At 32.5% G+C, this 27,170-nt stretch overlaps 2 protein-coding genes across 12 annotated transcripts; one reads left to right on the plus strand and one right to left on the minus strand.

Moving 5' to 3' along the window:
• The first annotated feature begins 740 nt into the window (after positions 1-740).
• Sps1 (inactive selenide, water dikinase) lies at positions 741-21,019 on the plus strand. 11 transcript variants are annotated; one of them, XR_013873805.1, is made up of 17 exons: positions 750-1,656; positions 2,526-2,575; positions 3,414-3,467; positions 4,584-4,670; positions 6,215-6,415; positions 6,818-6,856; positions 7,044-7,085; positions 7,433-7,575; positions 7,918-8,046; positions 8,282-8,390; positions 8,691-8,840; positions 8,939-9,109; positions 9,436-9,588; positions 9,903-10,157; positions 10,437-10,513; positions 19,283-19,955; positions 20,590-21,019. XR_013873805.1 is itself a non-coding variant. In XM_080145357.1 (16 exons), exons 1-16 carry the CDS (start codon positions 1,620-1,622, stop codon positions 19,326-19,328), a joined length of 1,743 nt encoding a protein of 580 aa, XP_080001483.1. In that variant the 5' UTR covers positions 750-1,619; the 3' UTR covers positions 19,329-21,019. The 11 variants fall into 11 exon arrangements, 7 of the variants coding, with proteins under 7 accessions (XP_080001486.1, XP_080001489.1, XP_080001490.1 ...); XR_013873806.1 differs by having other exon boundaries at positions 19,283-19,793; XR_013873807.1 differs by lacking the exon at positions 7,044-7,085.
• Positions 21,020-23,481: 2,462 nt separating this feature from the next.
• LOC145335205 (uncharacterized) lies at positions 23,482-25,709 on the minus strand. The gene is made up of 2 exons (XM_080180939.1): positions 25,659-25,709; positions 23,482-24,960 (listed from the first exon to the last, which is right to left on the minus strand). Exons 1-2 carry the CDS (start codon positions 25,689-25,691, stop codon positions 23,482-23,484), a joined length of 1,512 nt encoding a protein of 503 aa, XP_080037065.1. The 5' UTR covers positions 25,692-25,709.
• Between the last annotated feature and the right edge of the window lie 1,461 nt (positions 25,710-27,170).

The raw sequence follows: 27,170 nt of genomic DNA on the forward strand, positions 1-27,170 counted from the left end.
GAAATTTTTTTATTTGAGAATTGCGCATTATTTTACACTAATTCCTGCGTAATTTTTACTCTTTCCTAACTTTGGAAACATATTTATCATGAATCCATAAGTTTACAAAATAGAGAGGCAATTTTGCTCAGAATAAAGAGAAAGTTGTAGAATTGTGTGGTGATAGATAGATAAACCAGGTTAGGCTAGGCTTGTGACTAAAGCCTAGCTTCTTTGTTCGGGCAATGGTGTTTGCCCTCGCTTTAGTTTTTTTCGAACTATCAAAAATAGTTAGCTTTTACTTAAAAATGTAAAAGATATATTATATTGTTTGAAATTTTTGATTTATTATTTATTTACATTTTGAGAATTTAAATTTTTTAAATACTAGCTAGCTCTAAAATGTTGCGTTGAGAGAGAAAAACTACACAGGCAAGTGTGGTGTAGCAAACTCTAGCCTTACATCCCTATCCGTACGGGCACGGCTTTCAGGGCTACGCCTGGTGCCTTCACCCGGCTGTGCATTCACCTGCAGCCAATCAGCGTGCCGCATTTCCACCTCCAGCCAATCACAGGCCAGAAACCGGTGGATAAACATAGCAGGGCATCCCTGCATTAACAAAGCTAGGGCTGCGCAACACTTTCCCGCGTTTACCCCTGTTTTGTTATTGTTTTGCTAGTGTGGCATGGGTGTTGCGGGACCCAGTGTACACTATGTGAGCTGGCGGATCCAGCCAGACCAACCACACTAAATTCCACCATTATTATTTTTCTCCTGCCTAGCGTACCCAATCTAGCCCATAGTGATATTAATACAGTTTTACCTAAATTAACCCTAAAATACACCACTTTTGCCCTATTTTATCATTAAAAAGCATTTATTTACGTGAGTTTTATCTGTTTATGCAGTAAAAAGTCACAAAAACGGTGAAAAACTTGGAAAAATGCTAAAAATAATTTTTGTTCTAAATTGTCGGGACATTTAGTGAATTGTGTATTTGTCGGTGTGCACCCAATTCTCAAATTTTCCTTAAAAAATTCAAATTTTTCGTCAATTTTACAACTTTTATGAACTTTAAAGTATTCTAGCAATTAAAGTTGACATTATATGCTTACTACTTGCTCATTAATATACCACAAACGGCCTTTTTTTAGTGAAGTTTCTTACAGTATTTGAATGATGCCTTATGGTACAAAAAATCATTTCCTTGTTTAAAGTACAAATTTTAACATTTCTAATAAAATTAATATAACAAATTGTATTTTTTTCACGTTATTCAGTCGTTTAATAGTCTGTTTAAAAACTATATGGACTTATTGTTTTTTTTTCCGGGGGGGTGTTAGCATTTTTCAAAACCGGTTCTCAATTTCCTTGCCGATAAATTAATTGAAGGGTTATTTTTAAAGAAAAATAGTTGCCTCATCCCTAGCCTCTAGGGCTGCTGAGGGAAGAGATAAATAGCTTAAAACTATCACTTAACATCTGTTTGAAGCTTCAAAGAAAAATACGGTCCAGTATTTTTTGAGATCTTTAGCTTTTTAGCAATACAAACCTTTCTACTTTCAGAGGTGCTAAAATTGCATATTTCTCCCCACTATCTTGTTTATCGCGCAGCAAAGTGAAAAATAAATAATTAAACATGTGGCCCCAAAGATCTGGAATGCCCGGCAATCTAGGTAGGATTTTTATCTCCTGTGTTATTTTATTATCTATTTTTTATATATCTTATTAATATTATATCTGTATATATCTATCTATCTATATTTATTAACTTGCATTTAAACCTGTCTAAATATTGTTTATGTTATTACAGGGATGTAGCACCCAATGAAAAACTTTCTTTCAACTTTTCCGTTGGTTAAAACTTAAATTTTTTTTAGAATAATATATGACCGGCGTAAAATAAAGTTTTTCCTAAGGTGTAATATCCCTGATAAAACATATTACAAAATTTCTTTTTTAAATTAAAATATTTTAAGATGATTAATTTCTATTTTATGACAGGAGTTAATTGTAATTTCTAAAAAAAATATCTGAATATTTTTAAGAGACTTATTTGTCTTTTTTAATTGACTAGGTACATACGAACGTCAGCTCTTTTCAGGCAGTGTATAGTATACCCTATTATGCTCTTTTCCTTCGTTATTAATATATATTTTGAAATAATATCTATAAAGTCGAATTATCTTACTAATTTATTTTTATTATGTCAATTATTACGGCCCTTTGCAAGCGAAATGAAAATTGATACCTATCCTCTTAAGTTTAAATTTTCTTGATACCTAAAAATCTAAAAATTCTATTGATCTGTCCCTGTAATCAAAATATATAATGATATGATCGAACATTAAGAATTGTTATAAATACCTAATAGCGCTTCATATTCAAAAACCTTCTTAGCATTAAAAGTTTTTATTATATTTTCCATTAAATTATAAAATATGAAAATAAATAAAATGGAAACCCTAGGGCTTAAGTACGAACCAAGCTTGGGAAAGAGTATGGGAGGGTTAGGTACTCTTAACTTTCAACTTTATTTTTGCAGGCTACGGACACCCCTATGTTATTCATGCCGCTGGACTAGCCCAAGTACAGGTAAGAATACATTTGGATTTTATTATTATTTTTATGCTTATGGATGTAGCCATAAAATACCCTAAAACCAACTAAAGTTACATAATGCAACATAGGATTTTCTCTTTGATTAGAAACTATAATTGCCATTTTTAGAGAAATGCCCTAAGTTTTAATTGTTAACTTTAGCTGTTGGGATATTTGATGACTCTATCTTCAGTTTGAGTGGACCAAATTGGCTGAATATTGTCCATTAAAACGTCGTAAACAGCATTATTAATATTATTCTATAATTTTACCACGAGTTTTTCTCCTGAAGTAATACATATCTTATTCTTTTTGGACTGCTTAAACTGTAAATGTTTTATTTCGTACCTATGCATGTCTGGGCTATAGAGATCAGTAAAAAGGTGTTTTTATATCAGAATCTCCTTTGATTAAAATATTTTTTTTCTTATCATAGGCATACAAAACTAAAATTTCTCATCATTCAATTTGCCTCTTCATTTTGACTGGCATATAAGTTTTGAAAAGCTAATTGAAGATATCCTTCATGAACAAAACCTAGATACATTTTTCTAAAAACCAAAATTTTGAACACCCTTTTACTTGTCCCTCTATCCTTGCTGCATGTAAATTTGTTTATTGCACGATTATTTGTTATTCGGGAAAATAAAGATGTCTTCGTCATAAAGGTCACAGTAAAGATAATCAGTCTTAAAAATAACACTTTTGTCATTAATTAAATAAAAGGAATAGGTAGCTAAAGTGCAATAGTATTGATGTGAGCAGAACGACCGAGCGAACGAGAACACGCCTTCTATGACGACTTTAAACATATTGTTTTTTTATTTGTAAGACCCCCCACACCCAGGGCGATGAACCTTCTGGTGGTTATGGACTGTCATTGTTGGTAACAACATTTTCTAACATTTTTTCATCTTCAAAATTCTATCAATCTTTGCAACAATATTAAAAAAGTAGATGGTTAAATGTCCACTTAGTATCTTCAGTTAAATATTCCCCCCTCCCCAATTAATAATTAATTTTTTCAATCCCCCAAAAATTTAAACTTTCCTTGATTTCTCTAAAAGTTGTCGATGTATTTAAATGAGTAAAATGAAATTCTTCGCAATTTAGTAAAAATTTCAAAAAATATGAAAATCAGGCGATCTTTACTAGTATCAAAGTATTTACCCAGAGAACTAGCTTGTGTAGAAGGATTAATTTTGCTGTGTTAATAAATATTTAATTACATGGACAATTTTGGAGGAATATGAGATTCCCCCCCCCCCCCCCCCCATTCAATAATAAATAATTTCCTTGTAAGCCTAGAAACAACCCCTTTCAAAGTTCTAACCATCGGACTGTGGGTTTTTGCGAAATAAGGAATTTTATTATCTGCTTTTGTTATTTTCTGTATTCTAACAGGGACACTGATAAAGCTTCATAAAACATGGATAATTATCAAGCTAATTAAAAGAAAGTAAAAACTTAATAACTGGAAGAATTGTCATGTGGATAAATCATTTCTCTTTTGATTATCGGCAATTTTCTGATAATTAGTTTCAGAAAATAAAAATATATATCAGCATGAAAAGTTTTTATGTACAGATAAAAGAAAAATAGCATGTCTTTTAAATTTTGGAAAAACTGTAATTTTACATTTTATATAATTCAAAGGCCTTCCTTTTTGATTTGTAATAAATATTAAGAAATGAAGGGGGGGAGGGTTTACTTGCAGTCACCAACCATCTTAAAACTCTTATATCTGTTCTTAATCGAGTGCTTTTCTAAGTTTACTTTACAGAAGCTTTATCTTTGTCCCTGTTATTCTTTAAATTCCATATTTATTTTTTTTACAAAAAATATAACTTTAAGCGATCGCGTTTCAAGAAAAGATTTAAAAATAATATTTAAATTAATAAATATCTTATGTACCTAGTAAAAATGTTAAAATAATAAAACTTTTATTAAGAGAAAAATTTTGGGTCCCGGATTTTATTATCAATTCTCCCTCGCATTTTAGGATCACCACAAGCTGTTCCAGGCTGCTCAGCAACAGCAGCAGCAACAACAGGCGGCTGCGGCCCAGCAGCAACAACAACAAGCACAGGTATGCAATTCCTCATGATAAATTAACTGTATCTCATTCCTATACATTATGGATACATAATATTATTGTATCCTATTCCTATACATGAGAACATAGATTATTCAAGATAAGATTTCCTACATTTTTTTCTCTCTTAACTATGGCAATTTGATTTTCAAGATATCTCATTGTCTTAAGTTTTTTTTTTGAGTAACTTGATTATTTAAAAACTTTATTGGTGTAGATTTATTAAAAACAACTTTTGATATTTAAATCTTGAGCCATTTTTCTATTCATAAGTTAAGGGGAGGTTATGCCACCTATTTTAACCTAGCCTAAACCGCTAAATAATGTCGTTTTTGGCGTTATTTTGTCGGCATGTTAATCTAGTGATGATGACTGCCCTATTTCCTATATTTTTATTCAGTATTTTTATCCTAAAATATCTTGAGATTTTTAAATTATTGTTGTTTTATTTGTTTTTCTGCACCTTATTTTGAATTTGTCCTGTTTTTTCTTTTTGTTGTGTTGTCTTTATATTAAACTTTGTGTGCTACACTTATGGGATTTTTTGGATTTTCATATTTTAAATACATTTTCTTATCATAAACAATTAAAAATCAATTTAATATTTCTATAAAAGCACTTTTTAATGATAAGAAAATGTAAATAATGTAAGAAATCAAATAAAAATATTCAGCATTTATTCTTTTCTCCAAAAACTATTTTGCAAAAATAAAATTATCATTTTTAAAAGGCTGAATATTATATTTTGATTTCTATGTGTGTTTCTCTGCTTCTTTTCTATCTTGGACATAGCGAGGAAATAAAAAAACGATTACTATATCCACATAATAAAATCTCGGTTAAAAATGTGTACATGAAAAAAAAATAATGGCTTAATTTTTTTTACATAATTTCCTTGCTATGCCCTTTCTGTTAATTCCTACCGACGGATGGGTCAAGGTTAGCACAAAGCACAAATAAGCCTACCATTTAAAACAAACAAACAAAAGACAAACCAATAAAAAGAAAATCTGCAAATTCTTCCAAATAGAGCACAAAAAATTCATGATTTTAAAAATTGCCTATATTTTAAGAAGTATTTTTGACCAAATCCCAAAATTTTAAAAATTCTGCAATTATATAAATGGATTAAATTGATATTCTTCCTTTTTACCCCTTTAATTTCTAGCAAAATAGGAAGGAAAAAAAACAGTTTATATTAGAGGATTTTGCATATTTAAAGTGTTATTTAATTTATATCATAAGATTATATTTAAAAATGTATAAGAGGAGAAACGTGGTAATACTGAAAATAACCTTAAGGATTTTCAATGAATTATGCGGCTTGTATTAGATTTATTTAACTAATTAGATTCGATTCCGTCCCCTCAAAGAATATTTTTGGTGGTCATATCAAAAGCTTTTGTTAAGAAGAAAAATTAATTTTCCCCATAATATAATTGCAGAAAACATTTTCTCTTTAAAAAAGCTCTTTGTCATTTTTCCCTTGCACAACACTCACGACTTGTATGTTTTTTTTTCTTACCACCCGTCCACAGGAGGAATTGAACAAACTTGAGGAAAAACGAAGATTTCTCGAGGAGAGTAAAACCCTTTCTTGGCAGCAGGCTGAGCCGGTGAGGTTGGCCCACGAGCAGCAAGCCCAGCAGGCGCAGCACTATCAGCAGCAGCAGCAACAACAGCAGGCCCAGCAGGCACATGTCAGACCCGCCAGTCCGGCACACAACATGACAGCTCAGGTAAACAATCAACGCAGGGATATGTCAATGGACAAAAAAAAATTCTTATCCTCCCCTTTTGTATGTGACAATTTAGATTGCTTCTTTACTAGATTAAGTTTGTTGCAAGCGAAGAGGGGGGGGGGGGGCATCTTAACCTATTTTTGTTCCTTTTCCCCTCTGGGGAAAAAAGCTTCTCTTTGATACTTACATAGTGACTGGTTAGAATATTGACTCATGCCTGTTATAAATTAAGACGTTAAAAAAACTGTTTATACATATGAATCTTAAACATTATTACACAAATAACTATAAGGAATCTCTTTGACATAACTTTACGGAGTATCTTCATATTTCATTTCCCCTGCTTGTGAAGAATCTGGAACTAATATTTAACAATTTGTAATATTTTTCTTGTTTCAGACTGCATACAAAACTGAGCACGTTGTTAAGGAGTTCAAGGTATATTTTTGTTTTTTTTTGGCGGTAGAAAAATATGCTTATTTTTAATTTTGCAAAACATTTTTTTACCTATGGAAAACTTGCCTACAAAATGGGGAATTTTTACTAAAATTTTTGCTTTGTTTATAAAAAATTAAAGAATGTAGATTAGAAAAATAATATCTAGTATAGCAGTGTAATATTTTAGGAAGAATTGCGCTATAAAGGACCTGGGGATTTAGAGATTAAAGTAAATACAAATTTCATTATTTAATTTAGAAAAAGAGACATACAGACCAAAATAACAGAAAAGCTTTGATTCACAAATGAATTTTTAATAGATATAAAAAATAAAAATTACCTACTTATATTATTTTTCAAAGCGGCAAGTATAATATGAATCTAGAATAATAGGGATAAGTCTATGGTTGACAGTTAATCTTATAATTTTTTAATCCCGTTTTGTTTAATGTTTGCAAATAAAATAAACCCATGCTAATTCTAACAGAAAACTAAAATATGCTATACTTAGTACTTAAGTAATTTTAAATTTAAGTCACCAGAAATTTGTTGTTTTCACGTACCAAATTTTTAAAGGCTAACACAAGCACCACAACCGCGAACGATGCTCTGGCCCAGGCAGCTCAGCTGGAGCTCGGCCAGAACCCCAACGCCCTGGCCATCCGTAGACCATTCGATCCTACCGCTCACGACCTTGAGGCAAACTTCAGGCTTACCAGGTAAAAATAATTTCAATATTGTTGGTGATCAGGGATCTTAAGTGATAAGACAATAGGAAACAAATAAATGTAGAGCCACAATTATGATAAACAAAATTTAATTGTCCATTTTGTAGATAAAAAATATTGCTTTTGCAACTTATCAAGATTTAAGAATTTACCGACAGTTTTGAAGCCAATGAATAAGATGGTTTTCTATAACTTTGGGTACCAGTGTTATTTACAGTCCAATGCCCCCTCCCTCTTAATAATGCAACTATTATTTATTTTGTGCTTTTATAAAATATTAAGATGTAAGGTTGCGAGATAGTTTACTTACATTGCAAAATTTTTGTACTTTAGGTTCGCTGACCTGAAGGGACGTGGCTGCAAGGTGCCCCAGGATGTGTTATTGAAGCTGCTGGAAGGACTCCAGGACGACCAAGGACAGGATGAACATTCAAACCATTTCATGCATGTGCCCATCCCAAGGTAAGATATCATTTAGAAGATTTTTTAGGAATATTTTGGGAGATCTTTTCAATTGTAATTCGAAGATTTTTTGTATGGTGCTAAATCACATGTATATTAAAGAAATATTAATTGTTAAGAAATCAAAAGGAAAATATTTGCGGAAAAGTTTACATTTTTCCATATAAGAAGAAATGCTCACATCCGCTAGCAAATATCGGTGCCTTTTATCCAATAATATGTCTCGTTGTATCAGGATTGGAATTGGTATGGACGCCTCCATCACCCCCCTGCGTCACTCTGGACTCAGCCTGGTCCAGACCACCGACTTCTTCTATCCTCTGGTTGAGGACCCATACATGCAGGTATTGTTATATTTCTTTAATTCAGGGTAAGACAATTAACGATAATTTTGCGTCTATCACCAATGATGAATGACCTATAAAAGAGCCCCTTTATCCGATAAATTTAGAACAAACTGTTAAAAATTCTATTGGTAATATTACCAAACATTTAAAGTTAACGAAAAAGATAATGTGTTTATACAACTTTTGGTTCCAGTGTAATTTACAGTCAAATGCGAAAGTTAGATATTCCTTTGATTAAGCATTTATTTGATAGGCTTTTTACAATGATCCAAAGTTTTAAACTAATTTTCTTTTCAGGGCAAGATTGCTTGCGCCAACGTCCTTTCTGATTTGTACGCCATGGGTGTTACTGAGTGTGACAACATGCTCATGTTGTTGGCTGTCTCCACCAAGATGACAGAGAAGGAGAGGGACGTGGTTGTGCCCCTCATCATGAGAGGATTCAAGGTATCATTAGTTTCACTCATATTAAGTATTATTTAATAATTATAACCTGAATTAAATATTGTTCTTGTTAGGATTGGACTAATGAAATTATTGTTAAGGATTGTGCTTTGGAGGCAGGTACCACCGTGACCGGCGGTCAGACCGTTATGAACCCCTGGTGCACTATTGGTGGTGTTGCCACTACCATCTGCCAGCCCAACGAGTTCATCATCCCCGACTCTGCTGTTGTCGGAGATGTGTTGGTCCTCACCAAGCCTCTGGGAACACAGGTATGGTATCAGGGATCTTAAGGGATAAGACATTGGATAATAATAACATCCGAATGGGAGTGCAAGCTTTGGTATATTTCCATTTATGTTATCTAAGATTGATAACGATTGAATCTAAAAGCAAAGCTCAGCAAAACTGACAGTAAGACGAACTAACATTAATAAATATAGAGTGATGGCACTTTAAGATTGAAGAAACCCAACTTTATTCAGAACATAGTTCTTAATCGTCCCAAGATAGATCAACGTATTTTTAAGAAACTTTAAAGGACTTAAACATAGAACTTGTTGCAGAATATTTTGTCTAACCTTATGGCTGTTCTTAGGTTGCCCTGAACGCGCACCAGTGGCTGGACCAGCCAGAGAGATGGAACAGAATCAAGCTGGTTGTCAGCGAAGAGGACGTGAGGAAGGCCTACCAGCGTGCCATGGACTCCATGGCCAGGCTCAACAGAACCGCCAGCAGGCTTATGCACAAGGTTTGTCTAAATTACTCAACCTATAGTTTACAACTTGATTTTCTAGTTTTGTATCTATGACAAAGTAATTTTTTGTTGCATGGGCAAAAAAGCTAACAATTTACTTCTTCCGAAGTCCAAGTATATAAGAAAATTAATTTTGTAAGTAGCTAGCAATAGAGTTTGGTCTTTGTAAGATATTTATTTATTACGAAAATCACGAAACCTTAAACTGCTGTTTACAAAAAGGTTTCGTGATTTCATCAATTACCTCATTGACGAAATCACGAAACCTATATTGAATATTATATTTGTACTTAACTCATTTTTTTTAGTATAACGCTCACGCCGCCACAGACGTTACCGGATTCGGTTTATTGGGCCATGCACAGGCTCTCGCCAGAAACCAGAAGGCCGAGGTCGGCTTTGTTATCCACAATCTGCCCGTCATCGCTAAAATGGCGGCTGTCGGCAAGGCCTGCGGAAACATGTTCCAGCTGCAACAAGGAAACAGCGCTGAAACAAGCGGTGGTCTGCTTATCTGTCTGCCCAGAGAACAGGCGGCTGCTTACTGCAAGGACATCCAGAAGGTATGTAGAGGACAGATAGAAAGATATAAGTAGGGATACTGGCAATGGATAATAAATGATAAATAATTCTTCCCCGAATGAAATTTCTCTTATAAATAGAAATCAAGAAAGTGTTCTAACAACCTTTTCTAACCCAGATAAATAATTCATTGTTTGGGGAATCGTGACAAAAAATACGATTTTATTTTAATGCCAGCTAAGCAAATAACAAAACATTGCAGAATATTGGATATATATTTTATTTGATGCTTAAAATACTGATTTTATTTCTATATTTAGGTTGAAGGCTACCAAGCTTGGATTATTGGAATCGTTGAGAAGGGTAACAGGACAGCTAGAATCATTGACAAACCAAGGTAAAGTATTGCTTTATTAGGGATAAGACAATGAACGATAAATTATTTTTATTCCTACAGTTAGGGAGTTGAATCAATTTTTATAGAAGCAGAACTATAATCTATGATTATGGTTTGGACCCTCTAAAACTGTTATCTACCCTTCCACTTTCCCCTCTCTTGGTGAAGATATCTTCAACGCCGATACGATTTTTGAAATGTAAGATTCCACTTTCAATAGAGGCGAAACTGGAATCATGGTTTACATTTTTAATATCTATGTTTCTGTAATCTTCCATTCCTTTTTTAACATCGACATAATAGAAATGTACCATACTATTTCAAAATTATGTCAATTGTAAAAAAAAGCATAGATTTTATATATAATTTAAACATTGTTGCATATTCTTAATTAAATAAACAAAACATACAAAGAGCGTATATAAAAGATGTTTTGTTTATTTTAAAAGAATACTTTAAAAAGGGTATCAAATGAGTATTCAAAATTTAAAAAGTCGTTTATTAATTAATTCAATTGTATATATTTGTATTTTTTTTGTTCAATTTATTTCATCTTAATACTTCCCTAGTAATCTCTCACCGTGTGAGTAAGCACTAAGAGATTAATTGCTTATTTAATTGTGCATTTTTGTGGTAAATTACTGATCAATTACTGAACAATTTGGTCTGATTTGTGAGTTAAAAGTGGATGGAGTAAAAAAATCCTTAGACATTTATAGTAAAAGTTGCTTGTATCAGTTGTATCATCTCTGGCCACAGCGCTCGGCTCCCTAGCCTATAACATAACCTAACCTAACCTAAAATAGTTTTTTGAAATTTTGAAAATTTGAGTACCCCCGACAACAAACATTTCTTGCCGCAGCGCTCGGCTCCCTGGTCTATAACCTAACCTAACCTAAAATAGTTTTTTGAAAGAAGGCGTCTTAACTTTTTTGCTTTTTATTTAAGATAGCTAGCCAGTTCTTTTAGTAAGTAATAGATGTAAAATAGAATTCAAATTTGCAAGTGGTTTTTTTTAGTAGACCTCTTATTTTTTAAGTAATTTAAGTTTTTTAAACAAATAATTAAGTCAGTTTTAAGGTACTAAAACGCAACAAAATAAAAGAAGAAAATTGCCAGTAAAAAAAAAAAATAGTAAGATCTTTAATTTGACACCTTACTTTTAAAATTCTGTTGAGTAATTATTGAAAAAATCTATTTTTTTAACTTCGGTTTAATAAAAACTTTAAACCTAAATATTTTCTCAAACAGACATAAAAAATATGGGTTCATATATACCTTTAGAATCAGAAAAATATTACGAATCCATTCTAAGCAAAATTGAAAGAGTTTTATAAAACTATAATAAAAAATATAAGTTTATTTTAAGAATCATAATTTTTGGCTTTAAAGGGCTGACTTGAACAAAACCTGAACAAAACATAGTGGGATCTTTTGCCAAAAAACGGGACATTTAGAGTAGACAAAAGTAAACTTCAATAAATAAGCTTGTATTTGAAGAAATGATGTAATTTCTTTTGCTTTAACTCGGAAATAACCTAAATTTTGCCTCTGTTAACTTCTAATGTGCATTTGGTAAGTACGTCTTGCTGTTTTGGAGGAGCGAAGCTACCCTATTTTTAAAAAATCTATAAAACTTCATAACTTTAGTTAGGATAGGAATATTTTAACAAAATCAACGTCTATGTAAATATTTCTTCAATGCAAACAATGTTTGTGAACAAGAATATAGCGTCAGGTGCACCCATTTCGAGTCCCGGCATTTTTAGGTAGGTCCAGTATAAGTAAAATAGGACACTTATAAGGCATGTTTTCAAATATTTTTTTTACAGATATAAACAACAATAACATAATTTTCAAAACACTTTTGATTTTGTGTTAATACCTTTATTCTAGGTCTAGCTATCTTCATTTAAAGTTTGTATAAGAATATAAGCATAATTACTTAAATTATATTCTCTCTCAAACGTATATTTCTCTCTCTCTCTCTGATGCGTATATAATGTTTTTGCAATATTATAATTAATCTCCAAATTTGAATTTTTGCTGGACCAAAATCAGTTAGAACTACAAATTTTTTTAGAACACATGAAATTTAGCAAATTTAATTGCTAAAATAAAAGTATTTTTAAGTCATCTTTATTTAACGACTCCTTTAAAACCGCGAGAACGGCAAAAATCGTTAAAAATCACGCCAACGGCGGCAAATAACAGCGAAACGGTTCGCCAGAGGCAAATGATGCATAAGTCAAGAAAGATCCGCCTTAATAAGTTTAAAAATATTGCAGAGATGACTTTTGGCTTTAAAATGACTCCTTCTCCCTCTAACGGGGGAAAATTTGAAATTAACAAGAACGAAATTGTTCAAACCATGCAATGTAAAATGCTCAATTACTCAAAAACGGACAAGAGGCCCCAGGTTGTGAAAACTGTTTTATACACAATACATGTTGCATATTAATATTATTATTGCAAAACCCGGGGCCTCCTGTCCGTTTTTGGGTAAAATGGAGAAAACTGATTTTTTGGGGTTAAAAATCTTAATATTTTTGGTGAAATTTTCTCACAAAATGTCAATTTACACCACCAAAAAAATTATTTTTTAAAATTTTTTCTTTTATTAGACATTGGTACAGGTATATGAAAAGTACCTCAATAAATTTTTTTTTCATAAGATGAACATAAATGTATTTTTTGTTGCCTTGAAAAAATTGTGTAAAAAAATCTGGAAAATCATCAAAACTGAAAAGAAATTTTTCACTACCTTTTTTAAAAATGGCATAAACCCTCCAAAAATTAATATTTTTTAAAAATTTCTTTTCTAGCTGTCTACTTACAGCCATTATTAGGTCCTAGGATAGATAAAAGTCGATTTTAGATTTTTTGGATGTCCCGATTTTTTTCAAAAGATCCCACTGTGCAAAACCTAAACAAATGTACATACACTGTAACAGATATTTTTTAAACACAAGAAACAATAATGCATTTTTAACTGCATTGTTTTGAAGTTTATTAACAGACGGAAGCATATTTGTTCATACGTTTTCATTCTTTACATGTTATGTAAGTATCAATATTTTTATTGTAGTATCTATTGTATATGTTGTATGAACATTATCCTTTTTTTTTGTAAATTCTATTGGTTAAGTTTTGAGGTGAAGCTTCCTGATATGTCAATTTTTGAGATTTTTGATTGGCTAGTTTAATAGTTAAAATTAAGTGTTGCCTGTAAAAATATAATATTTTAGGCCATTTTTATTTTTTTAAGTTTTTACTTTTTTTCAATTTTGCTTAGAATGGATTCGTAATATTTTTCTGATATATGAACCCATATTGTTTTTGTCTGTTTAAGAAAATATTTAGGTTTAAAGTTTTTATTAAACCGAGGTTAAAAAAATAGATTTTTTCAATAATTATTCAATAGAATTTTAAAAGTAAGGTGTCAAATTAAAGATTTTACTATTTTTGTTCATACTGGCAATTTTCTTCTTTTATTTTGTTGCGTTTTAGTACCTTAAAACCGACTTAATTATTTTTTTTTTTAAACTTAAATTACTTCAAAAATACGAGGTCTACATAAAAACCGATTGCATATCTAAATTCTATGGACCATTTTACATCTATTACTTACTAAAAGAACCGGCTAGCTATCTTAATTAAATAAAAAGCAAAAAAGTTAAGACGCCTTCTTTTGAAAATTTTAGTACCCCCAACAACGAACATCTCTGGCTGCAGTGCTCAGCTCCCTAGCCTATAACCTAACCTAACCTAACTTAAAATAGTTTTTTGAAATTTTGAGTACCCACCCGACAACGAACATCTCTGGCCACAGCACTCAAAATTTAAACATTTTCCGCCTCCCCCTTTTCTTCCCCTTTACACTCAATCCCCCCCTACTATTACCCTTGCCTCTGTATGTCTGGACGGGGCAAGGGAGAAAAGGTCAAAAGAAAGTCTAGTTCACCAAGACTTTGCCTTAGATTGAATTCAGACTCTGTTAGGAGGGGGGAGGGGGGGGAGTACCCAAATTTTCAAAATTGGTAAAAAAAATTCCTAAGAGGATAATGCCGTTTCCTTTTATATACACAGATACCAAAAAATCAACAGAAAAAATTACTTATTTTTACTTTTCTGTCAGTGATAATAATTAGCCCAAAAAGTAAAATAAAATCACGCATGGTATATTTATCTTTTCTTAGACAAAGATTATTTTAAATGTGCATTTATTTCAATCCAATGAAAATTCAAACTGAAGTACAAAATAGAATCCAAAAATTTGCCTGTCTTTTTTGGCTTTCATTGTAGGTGGATTGAATTTATGTAAAGGTAATTCTTATCTCAGGACTTTAAAACTGTAAAAATAGATTTAGATATATTTCAAATAGCTTAATATATTAGATTCAAAGGCCTCATAGATTTAATTAACTTTGGGATAATGGTAAAGGACGATGGAATATTGATTATCCTTGCCGAACCATTTCATTTTTATGTAAAAAGGTATGATAACCAATCTGCCATTGTCCTATCACTCTTAGATAAAGTTTAACTTTGGCCTATGTTATATGTTATAACACATACTTAAGACTTAAAACTTAATGTAATAAAAAGCTTTCACTTAAGCAAAGCTAAAGGGTATGCAAAAAAAAAATGCAGACATTTTTGAAATTGAAATTGTGCGGCTTGTGTTAATAGTAGAAAAATGTTACGCATATCGTTAGAACCATTAGGAAGTCTATTTTTTGATTTTGGTCTACCTGGTTTCCTCTTTCCTATGTGGGGGTTCCAAGTCAAGGCTTGATTGGTTATATCATCATGCCCTTTCCTTAGAGTGTGCCCCAACCATCTCCATTTTCTCTGTTTTATTGTCAGTTTAATGTCTGACATATCACTGCGCTCTAGAAGCTCAGCATTTGTGATAATTTATGAGCTATGTGGTAGAATGTCCCAACTGACTTAAAACTCAAAAAAAAAATTTCCACTTTTCTCACATTTATCAATACAGCTTCTAAACTAAAAATAGCACAAAAATCGTACTTATATTTTCAAAAAATAGAGCTTATGTCGGTTCTAACGATATAATTATACATAGTAGGGATGGGAATCCGTCGAATTTTTGGGCCGGATTCGGATTCCGGATTCTGAAGGAATCCGTCAAAAAAAGTGACGGATTCTTGCGGATTCCGGATTCTTATTTTTGGCGGATTCCGGATTCGGATTCCGGATTCTAGCAGTATTTTAAAAGGCCGTCCGTCACAGAGGGATAGCTTTTTTCGTTAATTAATCACTATGTTACTTGGTTGAAGCCTTGATTTGTTTAAAGTGTTGACTTCCAGCATAACTAAAACATTTACATCACATTAGTAAGGGGGGGGGAAGTTTTGACACATTTGCGTAAACAGGGAGTATAGGCTTTATCTTTGGACTGAGAGGATAGGTTATTAGAGATAAAATCATTCTTATATGATGAATTTTCCCAAGTTTTAAGATTTTTTGGATAGGCCTCCAGGTTCCGGAGCTCCAGGCCTCCAGGTGCTCTCTGTACAGGTAAAAATTAAAAAAATAATTTTTTTTTTGAAGAGTTAGAAGTCAACCTATGAAACAAAATATGCATATTTTTGAATGTTATTCACATATTTGAAGAAAAAAACGCATATTTTGTTTCATAAGTTGACTTCTAACTCTTCAAAAAAAAATTTTTTTTTTCATTTTTATCTGTACAGAGAGGACCTGGAGGCCTGGAGCTCCGGAACCTGGAGGCCTATCCAAAAAATCTTAAAACTTGGGAAAATTCATCATATAAGAATGATTTTATCCCTAATAACCTATACTCTCAGTCCAAAGATAAAGCCTATACTCCCTGTTTACGCAAATGTGTCAAAACTTCCCCCCCCCTTATTAAAATTTGTTATGTAGAAAATTTTTTTTTGATCTTTGCCTTCAAACAGAGGGAGTTGTAAGAAAAAAGACGGTAATTTTAGCCTACCAATTTAGAATCCGGAATCCGCTATAAAAAACGGATTCCGGATCCGGATTCGGATTCCAAAATTGGCCGAAAATTGGGCGGATTCCGGATTCGGATTCCGGATCCGGATTCCCATCACTAATACATAGCATTTTTCTACTATTCACACAAGCCAAGCAGTTTGAATTTTTTTAATGTCTGCATTTTTGCACACCCTTTTTTTATCTTTAATGATTTAATGCACATCCATAATGATGACGCACTAAATAACCCCTTCTGTAGATTAAAATTAGTGGTTCAAACGTTTATAAACACAATTAAATCAACCAATCAAAGCCAACGAATAAGAAAACGTTATTGTAAAACTTTGTGTACTATTGTAATAATCAGTCAACTGTCTCCTCCCTCTCTGGAAACAAATACTAACTAAGAAAGAATAAAATGCGATGGTACTATACAATTCACTTTTCTGCCTGTCCGTCATTCTGTCCATGATTTTTTATGATTTTCCAGTATGTCTACGAAACCAATTAATATCCGCTGGATCAGACCCGTCTAATCCATACTTGAAACCATGTATTGTATTATATTATAGACATTTTTCTACAAATAGTAAAGTAAAAAGTAGTAATATGAACACCAGTTTTGTTAGACTGGGCCTTTGCCCCTTCGGGTCTAACAAAACTGGAAAACAGATGCAACTAACAATTAATCTTGTCTGTTTAGTTTTGACAATGCCAGTTTTCATCAACCAATTAAGATTAAATAAAAGTAAACAAATTTATAAATCCAACAAATGTTTATAAAACTTTGGGTACTACTGAAATTTAAACCCTCTCTTATTTTGCTGAGAGTGAACATATTAAAAAGACATAGTTATAGAAACCTGCAAACCATAATAAGAGTGATTTTTTTAGACATACAGACTTCTAACAACCCTTTTGTAGAAAAAGTCACTTAGAAGCAATAACATTTTGTATGTATCTTATCAATTTATATTGTTATAACTCTTAATATAAAAAACTTTGTAAAATGTTTTAAATGGACATTCAGGACTTTCTGATAAGGATTACAGGGTGCTACTGTCCTTCTCATTCTGTCTTCTCATGTTATTATAGACAGAATTTATTTAATTTTTCGTCCATTTTTCCCTCCCTGTAGACAACTTTTATTGTACCCAGGGAGGTAGGGAACAATGGACTGAAATTACCTTCTTAACTGGTCCAAAACCTCTAGGTTCTTTAATTCACGTTTATCGCCACCAGGGATTTAAAGGGATACAACAATAGCCGATAAATGGATGTACATTCCCAAAAATACCCCTACTGTAATTTGCCATCAGTGGTTGAAACTATTATAAAACTTTGGGAACTAGCAGAAAGAGAGGTGGACAATGGACTGTTTATTACACTAGTCCCCAAAGTTTTCTTATTGGCTGGCTTAACAACTTTGGGGACTTTTATTGGATTTTGAATGGTTAGGTTTTTAAGTACTAGCGGCTTCGCCCCTAGCCTCTAGATATAAAAAAAATCTGGTGCTGCGACCATAACTTATGGGCATCACCAGAATTTTTTTTTGGGGGGGGGAGGAATTTTCATTTTTTTTTTGGGGGGGGGTTGTCCCACTACCCAAGAAAATAGCTTAAAACCACAACAGGACCAATAGGTATATACCCTGAAGAGTAGTATCCGTTCGGTTCAGTTGTTACCGAGATCTTAAGCAACAGACGGATGGACAGACAGACAGACAGACAGACAGACATGGTTCTACTTTGTATTATAGATAATAGTGGTTAACCAACCAATCAAAATTCAGTAAAAGTCCCCAAAGTTGTTAAGCCAACGAATAAGAAAATTTATGTTTTGAGATTTCTAATATAAAATTTACTTTAAGATAAACATTTTCTTTAAAAAATTGTTCTAGCTTCAAAAAGAGGAAATTACATCCATTTAACATTTTAATTAACCTTAAAAAATAAAGTTGTTAAATGAAAGGGTAAAGTAAGCGAAAAATGAATTTGTCTCACTTAAAGTCGGAAATTTAGTATTAAACAGGGAACAGGCACAATTTTTTTTTGCCATCTAACTCTAATAGGAGCAGAGATGATATGTGGGGGGGGGGGGGGGGAGCGTTGAACGATTAAGGTCCGGAAATGGGCCTGATTGTTAAGTGTTAGCAACCTTTATTTTTAGGTTTTTCTTAAAAACTTCAAACTAATAGAAATATAAAAAAACTAACTAATATGTACCATTTCTACTATGTCGATTCAAAGATATGATATGTTATCTTGAATGTATTATTCCAGTTTTGGCTCTATTGAAAGTAGAATGATACATTACTATTATGTCGATATAAATAAGGAAATCAATGTTTATGAATACGCTGATATGTAAACATGAATGTATGATTTCAGTTTCGCCCCTATTGAAAGTGGAATCTTATATTTCAAAAATCGTATCAGCGTTGAAGATATCTTCACCAAGAGAGGGGAAAGTGGAAGGGTAGATTATAGTTTTAGAGGGTCCAAACCATAATCATAGATTATAGTTCTGCTTCTATAAAAATGGATTCAACTCCCTAACTGTCCTAATCATAGTAAACAAAATTATCCCATAATATATGAAAATAATATGTTGAAAAGTTTTTGTAACTAACCAATCAAATTTCAAGAAAAGTTAACGTTAGTTATCTGTGTAATTTACAGTCCAATGTCCCACCAAATTATTTTCAATTCCAATTGCGTTACTAGTAATCTAATTTTCAGGGTTTTTTTTTATCATTGATTGATATTCTCTCTTTTTTTCCAGAGTAATTGAAGTGCCAGCCAAAGAGAAGGACGGAGAGCTATGGTAAACCAACCAACATCCTTAAATGCGGGGAATCGCAACTGATACCCCCACCTGATAATTACAAGCATGAGCCGGGAAGAAAAAGCCTGACTCGCAACCACACCTCGTCTCTTCCAAAGCTACAAGAAATCACAAATTTCGAAGATTTAAAAATCTAATCTAAATATGTATGAAAAATATGACAAAGATTATTTCAATTCAAAGTTATGAGGTGAACAAACAATGGTGTTACAAATTAAATACTAAGTGAAACAAAAATGATAAAAGCACCATGAATAAGAAAATTAAAAATTGCCATTTTTCGTTAGATAACCGCTCCTGATGCTAAGTACCTTATTTTAATTTTGTATTACTAGAGGGGTGTCAAAATAATCATAAGTTTGATTTTTTATTATTTTGACATCCTAAACTTGAACTATTTTTATTTTCTATTATTAAAACTAACGAGTAAAGCATAATAAGATTTGGGGTAAAATATTGCTTTGGGTTAATTGTAATGGTGCCTCTAAAATCCTAATATTGTATCCCCCTCTAAAAATCTCAACTATTTTGTATTACAGTTAAAACTTGTAAATCTGCTTATAAAATTCTGTATATTTCTTTTTTTTTTACAATGTGTGCTATCTATCAGGTTTATTAAACAATAGTTATTCAAATTGTTTTAACTTTTTTGTTGTAAAAAAGGTTTTTTTCAAAAGTTTAAATTTTAATTACAATTTATGAGAAGTAAGAAAGGATACGCCGCCAAATATTTTTATTTACATTGACACAATATTTTGGAGGAGATTTTTATTAACAATTACGACTTGAATCTAATACTTATTTTTTTTATATTACCGTACTATCTAATGCCTTTATGAAAGATTTGTGTATTTGTTAAAAGTTTACCTATTTGATTAAATTGATGAATATTTTTCTTCATTTTATAAATGGAAAGAAATATTTATGTATATTTTATCCTATAATCTTTAACAGACTACTTAAATCTTATCTCCAGGCATATATTGTAAATAATCGTTGGCATTCTAACAATTTAATGCTTCTTTTACTTTTGGCCAATTAAAAATGTAAATTTACATTGAGCTTTAAGATAGTGTTGAACAAACCTCATTTTTAGCTCAATTTTTGAGTCAATATTAAGATCTGCCAAAAGTAACATGAAAAAATATAAAACAATGCTTTTTTTTAGCTAAGAATATGTACGTAACTTTACGTAAATTTCATCCTTATGTACAAAGAGTAATTTTAAACTGTTTTATTTTTAGGTATTACCAATAATTTAAATTATTCTGGATTAACTAGTTTTTTTGCGTCACTTTTTTAGCATGCCTAATTATAATCTAACAACGCGGATATTATTTTTGTACAATTTTTTAAATCTCAATGTCTGCTTTTAAGAAATGTTTTTTTTTCTAATTTTCAATCTTAAGATTTATTTTAAGATTGTATAATTTTCGTGGTATTAAAGGATTAAAAGACAGACATTATGTAGTTCATATTTTTTTTGTCTATCCGCTGTACGTCGAGGTCTAAAAATGACTTTTCAGTATCTTTCTATCTTTTGTCTATTTGTAAGTTTTTTTTCTCTCCTCCTTTACTAATTGAAATGTTGTGCGCTAAGCAACGTGAAAATATATTTTTGCTCTTGTAAGTATTCTGTAAACTTGAGAAAAATAAATTGCATTTAAAGTACAATATTTTCATTGTTTTTATAAGCGTAGTTTCTCTATACAATCGTGGTTTGTTAGTCCGTGTGTACGTTTTTACAAAACGGATAGCTCTTACCGTCAATTGAGGCATGTTAGAATTGTCCTATTGAATTTTTGTACCATAATGTGAGCGTATTATGCGGGTAATTTAAGAGAAAATAAGACAATAGCTGATAATACACAAAATTACCCCTATTTTAGATTAAAATTAAGGGGTTGAAACGTTAGAAAACTCGACTAAATGAAGCACCCAATATAAATTTACCAAATTTGTTAAGTCAAAAATAAGAAAACGTTATTAAAAGACTTTGGGGACTAGTGTATTAAACAGCCCACTGTCCCCTCCTCTTTTATTGTGTCTACAAAAATTCCATGCAACTTGATAAAGAATTTCTAGCAGACAAGTAGATATGACAGGTTATTCATTCCAATGATACGAGCGATGGTATTTGGATGATATAATTTACCATAAACCTGCTTCATCCGAAGAAATTTAACTTTTGTAAAGCCAAAATAGTAATGAGAAAAAAATAACTGCCTTTTCCTACCAAAATGCAAGCATGTTATTGACATTAATACTTGCAGTCTCCGTGGGCATCAGTCCTAGCTTCAGAGAATCATGGCTACAACAATAACACGTCAAGGTTGTTTACACAGAGTGCCAAATTGGTTAAATTTAAAGAGTAAGTAAGAAGATCTAATTTACATATATCTACTAGCGGGTACGCCTCTAGGACCACTTAAGTTGAGGGGGCGGAGTCGATCTCTCTCCCCCCCCCCAAATTTTTTTTTTTAGAGAAAAAGTTTAAAACAATTTGGCGCGATTTTTATTTTTACCCCCCCTCCCCCTAAGAAAAAATAGTTAAAAACATTCCATGGACCTATAAGAAGCTTCACTGTACATTAGAACCATACTAGCGGCTTCGCCCCTAGCCTCTAGGTGCTTCGCCCTATGAAGTAATGGGAAGTCAACCCTCTAAAATAGAAATATTCAAAAAATTATTCTTTGTTTAATTACTCTGTGGTAAAATTAAACCCAAATAAAACCTGAGCACAGCATTTTATGAAATGCCGCGCTGTGATTGGCTGAAATTCGGCTCACCCCGATCTGGCTCACCACTAAAATGATTGAAAGATCAAGCTCTGTGCTATACTTGTAGTTATATACGAGATAAGAGCGACATTATTTTGAAGATATTTTTTCTACGATATTGTTTTTAGAAAGCTTTATTCTGAGAAAATCAACTTGACCTATACACGACTAACTTATTTTATATTTTACCACATATGCTTGCTTATACGAGGGAAGAAATTTTTTTTTAAATGCGAACAAAATGAAAAAATCATGCCTTTACGTACCAAGATCTATTAGATGTCTCAACCAATGAGATATCTTTAATGTAGTATTCTTATATTGGCAGCTGCTAAAAATTAACTTGCTAGCCGTTAGGCTAAGAGCCAACAAAATTAACTGATATTAAGCTTGATAATGTTTAATTTTACTAACCGCGGAAAGCTGTAAATAATACGATGCGATGAATAACTAGGTTCTATTGTTTTGAAATCTTTTAGGGATTTTTTTTCCAAAAAGATTAGACATGCCATATCATACCAAATTTTCTATGCAATATCTCCCTAATCTAATTTTTAGTAGCGAAGCTACTCTATAATTCACAATGTCCGTCCGTCTGTCCGTCCGTAATTAATGAATTGGGGGAAACGTGATTTTCTCGGCTCCTATAAAAGATAGAGAGCTGAATTTTTTTTGACAACATTCCCATTATTAAGGAGCACAATTAACTATAAAACATCAATGGCGGTCGGACTGTTTTTAGCAGGTTTTAGGCTACTTTTGATATTTTCCAAATTTTCCCCATATCTTTGGTGTTTATGGTCCGATTTTAAAATTTTTTCAGTTAAAGATATCAAAATAAAATTTCCCGTCATTTGAAGAAAACAACAATGACGGTCAGACTGCCTTTTTGCAGGTTTTTGGCTCTTTTTATATTTTCACATTTTTCCCCATATCTTTGGTATTTTTGGTCCAATTTTAAAACTTTTTTGCATTAACAGTTTCAAAATATTTTTTCCCATTGTTATGTGCATCTAGTATGTAATTTACTTTAACCGTCTTCATCACACAAAATAAAACAAGGTTTTGTGTTTATTTTCTCCAATAAATCTATTCTTGATTTTAATAAATACAATTTAAATCTACTTCTACATATTCCCATCCACAATTTTTTGTGCTTCGCTACTTATGGATGTTGTCATCCTTGTTAAAAACCTAACTTTGGAGTTTTAAAAAGACACATGCAATTATTTCATGCCATGCACAAAAAATGCCATATTAAAGGTATATCTATAGATATTTAAGATAATAAACTAAAAAAACATATATTTAAATTTTATTAAAACATAACAAAGCAAGAAAATAAATATATAAAATTACTGAATACTTTTTGATGTACAATTTTCCACATTACAAACAGTACATTTCTGGACACAGACAACCGCCGTGCAGCTTATTGTACATGAAACTGAAAAATTTTCATCCGCCCCAGACTTGGTCCTCTCCGAGTTGGTTTTCTGGGAAGATTCCAACAAACTTTGGAAGTTTAATTTTTGATTTAGCAAATTTTCAATAACTGACTTTGGTTTGGGGTTATCCGCTTTGACTGTTGGGTTGAAAACCTCCTGCAAGGCAGAAACTATTGAATTTTCATTAATTTCGGTGCCAATAACATTACTGTCCTTGTTCTTTGCCTGTGGAAAATTATGAAATAGCTGGGGGATTTCGTTGGTTTCAACTGTTCCGTTAATTTTTAGGTGGACTTTTGGTCCGATCTGTTTCTTTTCAGCAATTACTTTGAGGAGCGATTTTGGAGTGGATTTTTCTGTTGTAGACGCAACTTTTGGGGTGTTAGTTGTAGTAAAAGCTGTAGTAGGTTTTTCTGTGGTAAAATTAACAATATTACTTACTTTTCTTCTATTGCCGAAGTTCTTTTTTGATGGAAATAATCTGAATTTGAATGGCTTGTTTAGTTTTGGCTTTTGGGAGATTTTTTCAATTTTGTTTTCGCGAATTTCTTGCTGAATTTCAATGGTTTCAGGTTTTGTTGTCGTAGTGGTAGTTGAAGTAGATGAAGAAGCAGTTGCTGTTGTGGTAGTAGTAGTTGTTGTAGAAGTAGTTGTTGTAGAAATAGTTGTAGTGGTTGTAGAAGTAGTTGTAGTTGTTGCAGAAGTAGTTGTAGTTGTTGCAGAAGTAGTTGTAGTTGTTGTAAAAGTAGTTGTAGCTGCGGTAGTAGTTGAAGGTACAAACTTTGTGTTCAATAATTTTAATTCCTCATCAACAATTTGTTTGGCAGCTGCGGCATTAGTTTCAGCCAACTGGGACACCTGTCCTAACTCATACAACCAAATATTGGCTGTGTTATACAAAAATTGGCTATTTATAGCATTAGCGGTTGATAACGCAGTTTTGATGTATTTGGAGTAATTTATGCAGACAGCCATAATTTTTTCGACAGCTGATAATTTGGCGTCTTTTGCCATAGCAGCCGTGGAGCGTGCCGATTTTTTAATGCTGCCAGCCGTTTCTTCAATTGTTTTAACAGCTTCATTGACTCCGAAACCAAAGGCCAGAGCCTTAATTTGGTCCAAGATATTAATAGTTTTGTCGAAATAACCAATGGCATTGTCGGCATAGGGGGCCAGTTTGATGGCGACTGAGAGAGGAAGATCTGAGACTGTTTTAACCAATGCATCATTAGCATCATTAGCTTGGAGGTCGGGTACAGCATTATCTTCAATGGGAGGGAGATGAGAAATTCTTGTATAGGGCTTGTATGGTCGAGATGGGGGGGAGAATAGGTACCCATTGAACGGTACAGGACTGCCCATTGGTTTCTGGTAAACGGTCAATACCTGAAAATAAAGAAATGTTAACAACTTGGGTTTTCTGGACTTTAAACTAAACACAAAAATCGAATACAGAGAAAGTTTTTGACAAATGAAGAAAACTACTTTGTTGCATAATTTTATGCTGGTTAAATAAAATATAAACTTGCTTTTTAGTAATATACTTTAATCTTTAATAATTTTACAAAAAGATAGCTGAAATATTTTCTACATAACTATTCGTGACATTGCCTCTTAAGGGGCGTTTCGTCATATTTTCGCAGTAGCTTTTCTCATATCTTTAGCCCCTGCGGGGCCAATTGCCTAATCCTGCGGGGCAATTACCTAACATAAAATAACCTATCAAAAGCTACTATGAAAATACGACGAACCGCCCCTTAAGAGGCTATGTCACGAAAGGGACTAAGAATAATCCTAGTTATATTGTAGCCGTGCTACTAAAAATTGTTTTGCTTTCTCTTAAACCGCCTGTCGAACAATGAGCACCCCTCCCTAAATTTGTAAATGAGGTTGATTGTTTACATTCCTTATCTAAGCCCTGCGGGTCTATTCTGTACCCAATATAAACTAACCTAACCTAGAGTAATAAAATAACCTAACCTGAAATAAAGCAAAAAAGAAACCAACGAAAACTTCAAAAATTGTAAAGGGGAGGGTTCTGCGTTCGACAAGCATTTTAATGGAAAATCCCAAACATGCTTTACCTGTAAAGTAATAATAAAATTGATAAACTTCATATTCACACAACTCTTCAATGCAAAAGATAAAATATGACTGACTATTAAACCATTGATGGGTCAAGAAGAAAGCTTTTTTTTAAATGGGCGTGGCTTGTTAGTAATTAAATTAGTGCGCCGTCGCGTCTAGATACGGAAGTCGACAATAAAAGGGGTGGAGTCGAGCTTTTGTTCAGTCGCTGTTTTAATCCTATCTCCTAACAATCCACGCCGCGCCGGTCATACTATTAGAAACTATGGGAACTAAAAGATTAAGAGTTGTAGGCGGGGTTTTTGGATTATCAATAATAAAAAAGAACAGATATGTCAGTAATTAGTATAGCAATAATGAGGATAACCAAATTAAAACAAGATAGTATTATACAGCAAAAAATACAGCAGTCTAAGAGGCACCCTGCTTAACGTCTCTAGTATGAAGCAGTGTGGTCTCTTCAAAAATTGAACCAAATTTTTATGTCAATTGTTGGAAAGACTGAAAAGAGAGTAACTTTGTAGACTTAATTATACAGATACTTCGCTAAATACATGGTGCCCAATCGTTCTGTGAATCACAATTTTAATTAATATCTAAATATTCAACATTTTTACCATAGACACATATGTACTCCATAGTAATGGATGTATTATTACTTGGATCTTACACCAGATTTTCATGTTCTATAATAAAGTGAACTTTGTAGCGGGCTAAAATAACAATATCCCCCCTTTACCCCATCCTCTTTCCTCTTACTGAATAATTGCGGGGGTATATTGCAACCTAAATTGACGACAATTTTACTCCTTTTATATCATCCACGTATATTCTACATTCATTCCGTAATAATGCTTTTAGAGTTGCTCCGCTTTCTAAGAATACCATAGAAAAATAATTTTCTGAATAGGAAATTTAACATATCAGCATTTTTAGAAACAAGAACAATTATTTTTTTTTATGGGTGGGAGGGTGGCAATTATCTTTTTAAGGTTAGTGGCGGCCAGACAGACAAACAAACAGACAAACAGACAGACAGACATCGTTCTATTTTGTATTATAGACTAGCGGCTTCGCCCCTAGCCTCTAGGGGCTTTGCCCCAAGAGGTTTGATCAAACTAATTTTTCGTATTTTAGATTTAAAAGAAAAAAGAAAAAAAAATTTTTAGGGGGGGGGATTTTTTTTTAGGGGGGGGGGTTAGTCGACCCCACTTATTTAATTTTAGTTTTAAAAGAAAAAAAAAATTTCGGGGGGGGGTATTTTTCATTTTTGGGGGGGTTGGGGGTGTCCCACCCCCCAAGAAAATAGTTATAAACCTTCCCGGGACCTACGAGAAGCTACCATGTAAAGGAGAACCCGATAGGTTCAGTGGTTAGCGAGATTCTTTGCTACAAACAAACAGACACACAGACAAACAGACAAACAGACAGACATCGTTCTACTTTGTATTATAGATATCCTACTTTTGCCGTATTTCTGAAAAAAGCGTTTTTGTCAGAGAAAGAGA

Source organism: Acartia tonsa, chromosome 13 (genome assembly GCF_053477335.1).
Source record: "Acartia tonsa isolate MP-2025a chromosome 13, ASM5347733v1, whole genome shotgun sequence".
Taxonomy (NCBI): Eukaryota; Metazoa; Arthropoda; class Copepoda; order Calanoida; family Acartiidae; genus Acartia; species Acartia tonsa.